At 40.7% G+C, this 14,048-nt stretch overlaps 1 protein-coding gene and 1 long non-coding RNA gene across 3 annotated transcripts in view; one reads left to right on the top strand and one right to left on the bottom strand.

Annotated features, from left to right (window-relative positions):
• Positions 1 to 8,514, top strand: part of CHST9 (carbohydrate sulfotransferase 9) — an 85,749-nt gene extending 77,235 nt beyond the window's left edge. For both annotated transcript variants that reach the window (XM_014874338.2, XM_088174294.1), the window contains one exon: positions 6,982 to 8,514. In XM_014874338.2, the coding sequence (XP_014729824.2) occupies positions 6,982 to 8,079 (1,098 nt within the window). In that variant the 3' untranslated portion in view covers positions 8,080 to 8,514. The remainder of the gene's footprint in view (positions 1 to 6,981) is intronic.
• Positions 169 to 14,048, bottom strand: part of LOC148225410 (uncharacterized) — a 24,548-nt gene continuing 10,668 nt past the window's right edge. The window contains exons 2-4 of the long non-coding RNA XR_015807187.1: positions 7,342 to 7,509; positions 6,063 to 6,172; positions 169 to 5,985 (exon numbers count right to left, since the gene is read on the bottom strand). This is a non-coding gene — a long non-coding RNA (uncharacterized LOC148225410). The remainder of the gene's footprint in view (positions 5,986 to 6,062; positions 6,173 to 7,341; positions 7,510 to 14,048) is intronic.

The raw sequence follows: 14,048 nt of genomic DNA, 5'->3' as shown, positions 1-14,048 counted from the left end.
AAATTGGCTGCAGACTCTGCCCAAACACTAGCTGTCTGGGCTGCAGTGACTCTGTGCTTATTTTCAAGTCTGTAAGTTATAAAACAAAGAAACTGCACCATAGAACTGTTATCAGGAGGTAAGACAAGAAGCATCAGCACTGCACTATCCTGAAACTAAATTATTTATTTATTAGTAATAAGGGAGTAGAGTACTTTTTTTTATTTGCTATACTTGGTTGCAGTTGTATTGGTGAATCTTTAATCAGACACACAAAACTTAGTTTCTGATAATAGTAGAATCTGTATTGCTACATTTTTATTACTTATGCCTTGATCTTTCTTATTCCTCCCATTCAAAGCTTGCTTTGGAGAATCCAAATGCTTTGACTGTGAAGGTGGAAACAGGAGGGAGTTAATTCCAGATTTGATCAAGAATTGGCAAGTAAATTAGAGCTTAATTTCTTTCATCCAAGTTTCTGACCATGTGAATCAGCTTGTGGAAGTGGCTCGTGCAGACTGTTTTGTCTCATTAGCACGACTTTGTGCTTTCTGTAGATGAAGACAGGGCAGGGAGAGCAGGGGAGCCTGGTGCAAAGCCAGGAGCTGGGTATCTGTGAGGTCTCAGCCACAGACAAATGGATTTCTCCTGTCTCTTATTAAGTGGGGATAGTACACTACTATACTTGTGTTTATATTACCCCACTGGGCCTCTCCACTTTCCCCACTGCCTGTGGGCCTGGGTTGTTCTCCTCCAAAACCATCTCTGGATCAGGGCTCTCTGTTCAAATTTTTCCACACCGGTCGCTGACGCTTGGCCACACCATATAAAAACAAAAAAACCACCCTCTCTTTCCCTCTGCCCTTTCCTTCTTCACTGTCTTGGTCTGTATTCTTGCCATAACTCCAAGTCACTGTGCAATGAGGTGCTGGACTTTCTGCTAACAGATTCTAGGAGCAATAGTCACTGATTCACAAAGCTGTGTTTTGAAAAGCAGTATTTAAAATCACTGGTATCTGTTAATTAAAATTTACCTGCAGTATTTTTTTTTCTTACTATGATCACTTACTCTATTTTGTGTCTGGCTCAGAGTTCACAAGGATCTCCTTTGAACCTAATTGTAATTCAGCTACAAACTATGAGGTTTGCATTTTAGTCTCTGAAGGAAGTTCTGAGTATCTTGTATACTCTTTTTTTCTTATTTTTTTTTCCCTCAACCCATTTAGTAATCTTAGAGATCCTTGGTACAAGTACATGGGTTTTAGGGATACATATCTCATAGGCAAATGTGGTGTCTGTGACAGTAAGGTCTTGCCTCTGGCTTCTGAGAAATGTAGCATCAGTGATATGCCCTAATAAATTAGATAAGCCAAAAATTCATGGCTCTCCTGGGAGGTGAGGGGTTAGTGGTGCCTATTATCTTTGGAGTAGCTGATACAAGCACAAGTGATGAATCAAGAGGTTTATCTCCACTGCACAGAAGGTGAAGTACCTCATCAGCAAACATTTTCTGTCACTTGTGGCCAGCCTGAATAGTCTCTCCATTGGGAGATCCCGTGGGAGTTTTTTTAGCCCACCAACATTACACTAAACAATTGCTATGATATGATATGAGAGAGCTCTGACCATATTTATATGTTAGCTCAGGTAGCATAGTAGTAGTAGAGGAGTCTGGCCATTCTGAATTACACTTTCCAAATAGTCTCCTGGCACAAAAGAAGTTAGGATAATCTCTCCTTTTGGCAGGCTTAAGAAAACTTGCACATACAAGTACAGCTCTTCATGTTTGTACAGCTGAAGTGAGGTAGTAACAGATCCAGGCTTCACTGGCTTGCTGAAAAAAGGAATCATGCCAACTTCTCCTCATATTTAAACTGCATACCAAGTCTAAACTATCTGCCACAATCGTGGTCCTCTGATTAAGAGATTCTTCTAAGTGTGCCCAGCAATTATCACAGAACAGTTTGAGTTGGAAGGGACCTTCCAAAGGTCACTTGTCCACTAATCCAATGCAATGAACAAGGACATCTTGAACTAAATCAGTTTGCTCAGAGCCCCATCCAACCATTATGTGAAAAACTTGAGGTTTTAGGCTGAAACTATTGGTTCCGAAGTTTTCAAAGACTCATAGATACATACCAAGTAAGAGGATGTTTGTTTTATAGTCCTCCAGTATTCAAGCTGCCTTCAGCTAAAAACCTAAATTAAGAGACTCATCTCTATGTGCTCCTTGATCATTATTGAGTCAGAGTGTGAACTGAAAAATGAACCTTGTCTCAAATTACTCTTTGTCATTTTTCTACAGAGAGATCCTAGGTAAACAGGTGAGTTGGCAGCAGAGAAAAGCACAAGAAAATAGAATGTTTCTTTACTATCCTTCATGCTATATTTTCTGTTGGGCTTATTTAATTTTATTATTCCTGTTAGTAAAACTGAATATCCAGCACTAAGGCATTTAGGAAGCACAGCACTGTCTGCACTGCAGGCCTTTAAATCTTTGCAAATCAGCCCTGGAATATCAGCCTTTCCAATACATCATTATCTTTTTGCATGGTGAGTTGCTCTAATTGCAGACTGCCTAGATGAGATCCCACCCATGCATTGTAAAATCACCACAAAGCATAATTGGATGAGTCTTAACCATTCTTGGCAGTAGTCAATCTCTTCTACCCCAGTAGCTTGTAAAGGTATTAAAGGAAAAGACAGTTTCAATAAGTATAAAAGAAGGTATCGGCCGCTTATTTTTACACTGAGGAGAAATCATTTTGTGAATGGGGAGGAACAGGGAATCTCCAGCAATAAAAATATATATTAAAAAAAATCCATGAACCCATTAATGACTCTAAAATGTCTTTTGTTTCAGCAGCTTCACTGAGTTGCTTGCCAGTAGCTAAACATCACACAAATACTCTATTCAATTCCATTTTTTCCTCAAATTTAAACTCATTTTTAAATGTCTTCAGTTCCACCCTAGCTAAAGTGAGACAGAGGAAAAGTGCATACTCTTCTACTCTTCTAAATTGGGCTCATGGCCACTTCTTAACTTCCTTTCAAATGTGTTCATGCCAACAGAGGACAGGGATCTCTGCACAATTACTGGCAAAGGTGGAACACTTCACAGGGTTTCAATTCTCAGACTAAACGTACACAACCTGCTGCACAGGTTGTCAGCATGTCTCAAGGACAGCCCTGCATCTTTCCAAGGTAACCACGCAGTTCATCTCCCATGTCAGGCAGCTGGTTCCCAAACTTAGTAGCTCTTGGGAAAGCCATAAATGGGCATCCCTGTCCTTGGACACTTGGCTCAAAGAGTTTGGTAAGGGCTGTCTGCATGAGAAGACCTGAATTCAGAGTCAGTATCTGATACTGCTTGCATGCTGTCTGTTGTTGGTTTATGTTCAGGTGTTTTCCAAAACAATAATGCTCAGCAGCTTGTGGGATGGACTGTTAGGAATGTAGATACATGGACATGGATGTTTTCTGAAAGTGTTTATTGTTTTTGCAAGTTTTTGTTTACCTGTTACTGCTGTGGGGGAAAAAAAGATAAAGCTATAACATGGAGATGTTCAGATCTTTAAAGTGTTATAACATGCACAACAAAAATCACTGACACCAAGAGCAAGCTAAAGAAGGCACTTCTCTTTATGTAAGACTGGTGTCATGAACTATTTAAATCCTTTCAGAGTGTGTGGCTTTCAGTTCTTTCATGCAGATAAGTGTCAGACTCTCAGGCAGCTTTGCTTAAGGAACATGGCACTATCTGTTAAACAATTTCTCTTCCTTTCCTAAGAAACCAGTCTAGTCAAATATTTCACATCCAAAATAAAGCTTGATTCATCTTTTCATTCATCTCATCTATATTAGGTACTAACCTAGTTACTCAGGCAAGGGTATGAAAAAGTTTGATCTCTTTGTTTCCTTTTTTTTAATTTTTTTGAGTTAGAAAACTTCCATGGCAATGTACCAGCCATTTATGCCTTTGGAAAATACCTCTATCCATTCCTGTTCTTAGACCAAGTTACAGCCAGCATTTACTGCAAGGACACTACCCCTCATGGAGATCATAAAAATATATATTAGCCAACATAAGTGGCATAAGTATCTCAGAGAGAAAGAGAAGAGGAAAGCAACTAATAGTATTTTACATACTCCGATAACTTCTTGGTCATCAGATCTTCCTGCATCATTGCTTTGGCCCCAGAGTTTTGGGCTTTTGTTTGGGGTTCTTTATTTTGCTTAGAGAGGGAGGGGTAGGCTTGTGGGGGTTTTGGTTTGGTTTTGGTTTCCTTTTGGGAGTTATTTTTTTAATTTTTCTTTCTGTTTGGGCCTTTTTTGCTAGGAGATTCTTTCTCCTTTTGCCTCATCTCACTAGGAAGGAGCCCCTTCCAACTGACTCCAACTATGGATATGTTGTTCCTTTATGGTGATACTGGGATTTCCCTGAATAGTTCTGTCCATCCTTCTCTGAAGATTTTAATCCCACAAAAAATCTTTTAGTAGGGATTCCTACAGCTGCATTCACAGTTTCTGCAACTAAAATACAATCTTCCTCTGGTACCATCTTGGGTTACCATCGAGGTTTGTCCTGGATCCTAGACAGACTCTTTGAAATGGAACAAAATCAAGACCACACACACCTTTCAGTCTGTCCTCCTGTTCTAGTGGAACTAGGGCATCTTCCACTAATTCAGGATGACAGGATAGCTTGAGAAGGCTGAACTTTCCTCTGAAGTACAGGGCTCATTTTAGTGGCTTTAGTTTGAAATGCAGATGGTTTCAGTTTCTTTGCACAGAAATGAACTGCTAAATTCAGGTGACATACCATAGAAAATCGTGATGTACTGCCCTCTCCCGAGTTTTCTCTGCATTGGAGAACACCAGTACAGACATGTATCACTGGAGACTGTCTTCTAAATTTTCAAAATCACCAGACTTGCACTGCTGAACTTACAATCTTTAGTTACTTTAGCACTGTTGCAATTTTATTCCTACTTCTGTTGAGCCTTGTATTGTGTAGCTGGTTTCTGAGTGTCCCATATTTTTCATCTCACCTTTTAAAGTTCCAGGTTTCCCTTTTAAGAAAAAACATTTAAATTATTTGTAAGTCTGTGTTTCTGCAGCAGCAGTTGTAAGAATGTCACTTTGCCATTCACTGTGATGCTGAAACTCCCATTAGGCTCATAGTCATACCCTGGTTTACTACTACCACTGCTTTCTGTTGTTACACACTGACTTAGCTCTTGAATTATTTCCATCCTAGGGCAGAAAGGATAAATCTCTAGACGCGTGTTTCATTTGTTTTAAAGAATAAAATATTAGAATACATTTTTTAAAAATACGTTAGAAAAGCTGATCACATCAAATCCAATGAATTCAAGTATCCTTTTGCATCTCTAAATACACCAACATGCCTTCTCTTTCACAGACATACAAGTCCTGCATGACTCTCTTCTTTTATTTGTTTTCACCAATACAAAAATCAGTTCAGTGGCATAAAGACCTTCTTGTCAGCAGCTTGCAGCAGTACAGAAAAGCCTGATCCCCTGGGCTTGTTTTTGTTATGGGAAATTATTACACTGCAACATATGCTAACTGTTCTTGGAACTGCTTGTTTTTTCATAGGCTTTTTTTCAAACTGGAATTCAAATTGTGTTTCCATTCATTACCATTTCTTACATTATTCCTCTGAATTTTTAACAGCTTTATTTGAATTGGCCTATGAACTTTATCAACCCCCCAAATCAACACTTTTGATCTGCCAGTCCACAAATCAACTTTCCAGTAAATGTTTAATCAGTTTGTGTCAGAAAAGCCTTTTTATGTAGATTTCCAAAAAAGTTAGACTTATGGAAGCAGTCAGGTAGTCTGTGCTTGTCTGTCCATCTAACCGTTTTCCTGTTGCTTGCAATAAGATGTTTGAAAACCTGTCGATCAGCATCCTCCCTCTCCAAATGTGTAATGAAAATAAGCAGCTGTGGAGGTGTCCCAATGCATCAGGCTTGCCTACTAACAGGAGAAAAAACCTATAAGGCTTAGCAGACACATGAGAATCCACTCAGGAATGAATGAGCAGAAATACTCACATTGCAAGAAACTCTTCAGTCAACTTGCATGATACAAGACCCTGAAGAATTTGGCATCAAAACACAGATGCAAGCTTTGCTGTTCCTGCAGTTTGTGGATTGCACAATGACTGGGGACATAAAAAGAGATGTTTAGGAAGAAAGTCTCATCTTTTCACATTCTTTGCAGGGTCACTAGTTGATGTTTAGTTAGTTGGTGTCATTAATGTTGATGTTTAAATAAATCAGACAGAATAGGCTCCAAAGGCATCTATTTTTCCTTATCAGCTGTGAAAGCAGCTCAGGTGCAGGCATCTGTGTTACAGACACCTGTATGTACATTCAGTCCAGTGCATTCGCTTCCATCATCTCTCTGTATGCAGATAGGAGTAGGACCATTTTGGAGAGATGATTTTGTCTGCCACTACACCCTGCTCAAACCAACTGATGTCAACTGTTTAGGAGCCGTGGGTTTGTCCCCTACCACCACGGGGGGACAAGGGCTGCTCTAAGTCTCAGTGGTGGGAGTAGATCCAATTCCTGTTACTGTGATTGTGCCAGTCCACTCCAGAGAATGACTGTGCAACTCCCACCAGTGCTGGTGGTGTCACAGGGGAAGATGTGTTCAGTAGAGAAAAGTTCCTGGCCACCCCTACCAGGACTATCAGCCACCCGGTGTGAACCATATTTGATTTCTTAAGAGGTGTGACTTAAGATATTTTTTTTGGTAGGAAGACCTACTGTGTGCTAACAGGTAATCTTCAGAAGCATGTATTTCAGTAATTAGTCCAGCTTGTTCCTAAATTAGGTGTGTTGATTGAGCAGTTCAAAAGGGACTTTGTAGTACCAGAGGTGGCTTGGTTATGAGCGCACCCCACCACCCTTGCTGCTGCTGCAACTGTCACTGTGCTCTAAGCTCTGATCCTTTCCATGTTTGCAGGATTTCACACTGCAGCCTCTGGGGATGCCAAGGAGAGCAGCGTGGAGGAGAAGTGCTCCTGTGGGCCTCAGTAACCACGAGATGGCTGTCTCAAGCAGCAGGCAGTGGCAGGGCAGGGCTGACCCTTTCGGTGTGGCAGCTGTGTCCTCGGGGAGCCGACTGCCTGAGCAGCAGAGGACGAGTGAGTCCCCTCTCAGCTGGTTCAGAGGGGTGTATTTACCTCCTGCTCTGCACCCGTTAAACAAGACATTTGTCAAGAGTGATGAGTGGCAGGACATAGATGGCACCCAGGAAAAGCGCAGGGCCTTCCTGCAGGACTTCTGTAGGAAATACAACAGCAGAAAGAAGCTGCAAACCCACCTGGTGCACCTGGTGTCAAGAATTTACGTGGAGGACAGGCACAAGGTTCTGTACTGTGAAGTGCCGAAAGCAGGCTGCTCCAACTGGAAAAGGGTCCTCATGGTGCTCAGTGGACTTGCTGCTTCAGCAAACAACATCTCCCATGATGATGTGCACTATGGAAAGCATCTAAGGAAATTGGACAGTTATGACCTAAAAGGGATCTACACACGCTTGAACATGTACACCAAGTTTATATTTGTACGTGATCCTATGGAAAGATTGGTATCTGCCTTCAGGGATAAGTTTGAACATCCAAACAGCTATTACCATCCGGTATTTGGGAAGGCAATAATTAAAAAGTATAGACATAATGCAGATGAAGAAGCATTGAAATCAGGATCGGGAGTTAAGTTCAAGGAGTTTATCCAATATTTGTTAGATTCCCACCGACCAGTTGGAATGGACATTCACTGGGAGCAAGTCAGTAAGCTCTGCTATCCCTGCCTCATCAACTATGATTTTATAGGAAAGTTTGAAACCCTAGAAGAAGATGCCAATTACTTTCTGCAGCTGGTAGGAGCTCCAGCCAATTTGAAGTTCCCTAAATTCAAAGACAGACATTCCTCTGACGAGAGAACAAGTACAGAAGTAGTGAGGCAATATTTAAAGGAACTGTCTAAGGAGGAGAGACAGCTGACCTATGACTTCTATTACTTGGATTACTTAATGTTCAATTATACATCACCACTTGTATAGCACTAGAATAGCTTCAGGCTTCTATTAGATATTTATCATTTTGGGATTCAAAACAACTATTTTGGTATTAGCCCTGAAAGGAAATGAAGTTACTGCTAAGTAGAGTTGTCTTGAATTAGTGGGGATTTTATAAGCTAGAGTGATATCAATTGATATTAAATTATGGAGAATGCAAAGAAAAAAAGGCCTGTAAACAGCATAAATTGCACTAAAATGCCTGAAAAAGCTGCTTTTACCATTATGGATTATTCTATGGAAGCAGTAGCTCAGACAGCTGTTGCATTAGCTTACCTAATGTTCTTTTAATGGTTTAAGAAAAAAATTCAGAGTGGCATGATTTTTTTGTGTGTGCGTTTGCTTTAGAAATGGGTTTTGGAAAAACTTTTGAATGTATTTTTACTTTCTATCACTTATTAATAAAGAATCATTGGCTAATTTTCTAAGATGTTTGCAATGTTCTCAGCTGCAAGGCTTGGTTTTTTGATTACTATTAGACTGTAGCCAATTTTAAACTTGATTTTTTAATTGAAGGACGCTCTTGAATACAAATGCATCAAACTAAAAATAACACAGCAGCTCAGTTGATGAGCTGAGTAAATTTGGGTAAGCCTGTGAAGTACCAGTCCACTAACTCAGTTTGATTGATGCACTCGAGTTGACAGGTATGACCCTCCTTTCAGAGAGCTGCTGTATTCAGAAAATTAAGATTTTAATGCGCAGTGGATACATCATTACACATGATACTGTGGTCACAATATTCATGGTAGTTTTCATTTTTGGTGAAATGGACAAAGTTTCAGCACGGCAGCTCTGGGATATTCTCTGTACTGAGAAGCAACTGAGATGCAACTGCTGTGACCAATCTCAGTCTGCTGGGGTCTGATTATCAGCCCAGCTCCCAGCAATCTGTTACAGAGAAGGTATGCCCATTGCCTCCCAAACCTATAAACTGGTTCTGCTCCCAGAGCTTCCTGAAGTCACCTGTGTTTTGCTGTCCTGCCTGCCTTGCCAGTAGTCACCAAGCCACGGGAGTGGGGTGCATGGTGCAGTTTTATGTGGTGTAATGTGTATTGGTGATTTGTCCTAGAGAAAGATTTGTCCAGAATCCCCCAGTCCTGGTTTGAAAAGGAAAAGGCAGCTTCTACCCTTCCCTTCCCTCTCCTCCCACAGGTGCTGCCTGACCAACACATGCAAGCTGTCTTGCCCAATGGGTGGGCCAAGTGTCCCAGGAGGAGGAGAAATCTCTGCAAAATCATAGGATCATGGAACCTTTGCGAAAGGTGTCTAGGATCATCGAGTCCAATGATTAACCTAACACTACCAAGTCTATCACTAGATCAAATCCCTAAAATGGATAGGGAAAAATCTCTATGCCCTCCCACAATAAAGATGTCACCTATGCCTTTCTCTCTGAAATAGTTTTGGAACGTCTTGATATAGCAAGTTGTAGTGTGAGAAAACAGCCTGATGGGAAAGTGATGCAAGTAAAATGTCCTTTTCCTCTGTTCCCAACCATTGGTCACAACTATTAATAATAATAATGCACAATAATAATGCTCTTATTGTTGTCTTTCCCTTCATCTCAGGCAAAGTATGATGTACAGATTCAGTCCTTCCACAGGAGAAATTGTGGGTCCCAACTGAAAGGACAGACCATTTCCTAGGTACCTTCACTGCTTGACTGTCCAAGGGGAAAAGGTAAAAGCACACTGGGCAACCCAAGTCAGGGGTTGTGCTGTCTGCAGCTAGCAACACCCATAGCTTAAACCACCCTGTTCCCTGGTGCCATGGAGCAAAGAGGAGAAGCAAAAAGTCATCCATCAGCATGAGAAATCCCTCCTGGTTTTCCCTCCTGGAGTGTGCCAGAGCTGCAGACTCTGCCTGAGGCACGATGGGAAGCACAGACATTCCATGACTGAGTGCTGAGCCCTTGGCTGGAGAGGTGATGGTTCCTTGCATTCCTTGTCATGCTGGACACCAGCACGGAGCCACTGCACTGCCACACCAGCCATGCTGGTTAATGGCTGTCACTGAGTTCCCATTTGTCTTTGCCCTGCAGGATTTATTTTTTATGTAACTTGACCATGCATTTCCATGCTGTTGGATACGTCATGCATTTTGTGCTGTTGCTCTCAAGTGCGACTGTGCATCAGGACATTAAAGGAGAGCTCTTGAAAGTTTTGATTTTGTACCGTGCAACCTTCTAACTCATGTGAAAACTGCCTTGGATTTGACCTCTAGATTCTCTGCTCTTTTAAGTATTGGATTCAACCTCAAATCCTGAGTGAATCTCTCTTGCTTTATAGGAAGATCACTGAATACAGTAAATTTAAATAAAAGATAAATGTCCACTAACTTTTGGGTGTCTATACATTTGCTTCATCTTGTCTGTTGTGTGATAATTTACAGACAAAAAAACGGCACACTAGTGGTACTAGTATTTTCATAAAAGCACATGAGAAAAAAAAATGCAACATGCTAATGAAGAACAGAGGTCAATTTATAGATGAGTTAGGTATGAATACTTTAGTTCAGAGAAACAAATTAATATTAGTAAATGGCAAAGTCCCTGAAGAACTTAAGCCTCACACTGAGTTCATTTTAGTGGCAAACTTTCTGCCTATCTGATCAGAGAATGACAGAGGTTTAGGGGGGCAGCTTTAATTGCATTGAAAAAGCTGCACAGTCTCATAAGAGTTCATCTACTAGCAGGTCTTAGATAAAGCTACTGCTTGAGTCAAGGAGGGGGTTGAAAGAAATTATTAGCAAATGTTTGGTTTCTGCAAATTATAGGGAAAATGACACTGATTTGCATACATCCATGGACATGGACATCAGGTCCCCAGACTGTTATCTTGAAAATCTGGTATGGTTTGCATTTGTGATTTAACAGGGGAGGACACTAGTTAAGGCCTTTAAAGCATGTATGTGCACAGAGGCATAATTGTTTTAGCTGCACTGTTGTTCTATGGCTCTAGTGAAAGTAATTTAACTTCTTTATATGCTCAACTTCAAATTTCATAGCCCCTAACTGCACTTAAAAATTCATTTTTTGAAAATCTAACCCAGACTTTTGTAAAGAAGAGCCTCTCCATAGTCATGTTCAGCGACCTAAGGGATTCAGATGATCTCAATAGCAGAATCTAGATGGTACTTTGCCTCATTAACCACATTTTGAAAATCACCAGCCTGCTTTGCCAGGAATTAAGTTACATGATTTAAAATTAACATAAGAGTTTAGCATAATTGAAGTGGGACTGTGATATCTGACTTATGGGATTATAAGAGATAAAGGGATAATTTGCAGCATAAAAGATAACCTCTATTTTTAAAAGTAAAATTTGAAAGGTCAAAGTGGGAAGCTGCATGGTAACTTTGTTTATATTTTGTAAGAATCCTGGGCAAAAACAAAAACTGGAGGTCGTCCATCATAACTAGCATAAAATCTCATCTCCACAACTGTGCACAGATGTTTGTTTTACTCAGAAAATTATATATAATGTATGCAGAAGAGGAATGAAAATACACTCCACAACATTCAGTGAGATTGCTTTTACACTAGAGATCAGTTGTGGCATGCAGAGCCTCTTTTAAGGGGCTTCATTACAGTAAATGCTTTTTAGTTATGAACATTTCTTCATTTGAGGATCTCTGAGCACTTCTCTAATGCAGGTCAGTTGTCAGAGCAAGTCAAATGTGCTGTAAAGGCATTACAGGGAGTCTGTGGGAGGGCTGGCAGGGCAGGAGAGTGGTCCCTTGGCTCATGTGTCTCTTCCAAACACCAGACAGTCATGCATCTCTCCTGAAACTTGATTTTTGGAACCTAATGTTCTACATCTGCCTTTCGTCTAAAATGCATCAGTATTAACAAAACCAAATTATTTAATAACGACATTTTTAAGTAATGATAAAAAAAAAAAAAAGTCATAGGTGTGCATTCCCAAATTATGATGTATACATCAACATAAGGCAGCTTCTTTTTTCTAGGTAGGATTTGGCTTGCAAAGCTCAGACATAACCATTGAGCCCATCTCTTCTAAAAGCACTGCTAAACTGTTGCTTGCTGAAAGTCAGAGGTATGCAGTCACAGTGCAATCAAACACAGCACATATTCCTGGAAATTTCCTCTGGTGGAACTCCCCCAAAAGGCCAAATTTATTGGAGCTACTCCTGCCTCAGGCTGTTTTATCTTGGTGATATGTCATTGGAGAGCACTGCTTTAATTTTAAATGTAGTTTAAATTTAACTGAAAATTGCAATGTGACACTTTGCATAAGTCTGAGAGGAAAATATTTTTCTAGAGCTTGGTATTGTATATGTAGGTTACGTACAAGCATCTTTGTTGTATGTGCCTTAAGGCTAACAATACATCACAAAAGTCTCTTAAACTATAATGCTAATACCAGTTTATCAACTTTATAACTCCTGTGATGCCTTCAAAACTAAACCAATTTGGTCTTGGAACATAAAGTCTGAAATCTGACCATAAATCATTATATTTCATTAAAAATATGGATGCACCTGTCCTGGATCAACCAATTAATGTACAGTTCAGAGGGCAGGGCAGGCATGCACTACTGGGAGGTGGAACTATCTGATTTAGCAGAGGACATCTGTTTATATCCCCAGATACCTGGGATTGTTTCTCCTTCAGAAATGTGTACAAGTGGGTGGATTCAGGAAACAGTCATATTATTTAGCTTAATGAGAATGTCTTAGATTGTTTAGTTATCATAGAAGTATGTGTTTTATGGGAGAAAAGTTGTGCTTTTGGCAATGTAGCTAAACGAAGTGAGTTCCACATGTCTCTTCAATGTTAGATGTAGCTCTGCTTGTAGCTGGAGTGACAGACTTGGACTTAAGAGATCTGGATCTTCATCCAGGTTTTGTAACTTCATGCACTTGTTGGACATGAAATGCTCTCTGTGTTGGTATCCCCACTGGTAAAGTGGTCCTGTAAATGGAAGTAAATTATACCATGTGTCTTCTCCTAAAATCATTACACTGTGTGGCTAAAGAGCAGTGGTTAGAAATTCGGTATTAGTACAGAATTTAACTCATGGGATGCTCATTGCCTTCCCTTATGCTTTACTTCCAACAGCTCGGAGGAAGCTGGGGACTTCCCAGCTTTGCTCCAGTCGAGAAACACATCATTCAGCTCTGTTCTGGGCAGTTGGCAGCCTTAAGAATGCGAGCTCTGTTTCAAAACACTGTGCATCTGTCAAGCCTATCCAGGCACTGCCTCAGCATAAAACCAGTGCCAGGATGTCTGACATGGGGAAAGTGTCCCTCCAGTTCCTTTGGGAGAGCAGACAGGGTGAGAATCTTGCTGTCTCAATTTATTCTGAGCCCAGATGAAAGAGAGTCTGTTTTATTTTGGTGCAGTAGCTATAAATAAAGTGATGCTCAACTAGAGAGTTCTGCAGAAGCAGTGGATCCCATCCAGGTATGCAAACTCCTGCCTAGTCCTAAACACCAGAGTTGCATGACCCAGTACCCAGGGCTATGTTCCCCCAGCCCTTTCTGAGGTCCTGTCACCCCTTGTGACAGGCTCCACTTTACCTGGCATGCTAGAACATCTCAGGATTTATCTCCTACTAACATAGCCACGGTTTCTGTGACCCTGTGAAGGCTACAAATAACATGGGATGGCATTGAGACACTATGTTGCTTTCTTCCTTTTGTCTTCAAAAAATTATGATTAACAACCATGAGAAAGGGAAGAGTCCTTACAAAAAGGAAGGGAAAATCTCAAGGCCATGACCATAATTATTTTTTTAATTTTAGTATGTGCAATTATCACTTCCTTTCCTCTGTCTCCTCACACAGAATTTCCCTCCCTCTCTATGTCAGCACAAATGGGTCAGACCAATTGCCGGGTTGTTCTCAGCTGACAAGTGTAAGCTACCTCCAGTCCAGCACATCTAGGTTATCATGGCACTGAGGCTGCACTAATAAGCCTGCCAGAG

This window comes from Sturnus vulgaris, chromosome 1 (assembly GCF_052056855.1).
Source record: "Sturnus vulgaris isolate bStuVul1 chromosome 1, bStuVul1.hap1, whole genome shotgun sequence".
In the NCBI taxonomy this organism is placed as follows: domain Eukaryota; kingdom Metazoa; phylum Chordata; class Aves; order Passeriformes; family Sturnidae; genus Sturnus; species Sturnus vulgaris.
The sequence above is the reverse complement of the archived record's forward strand: the minus strand, read 5'-3'. Positions and strand labels throughout refer to the sequence as shown.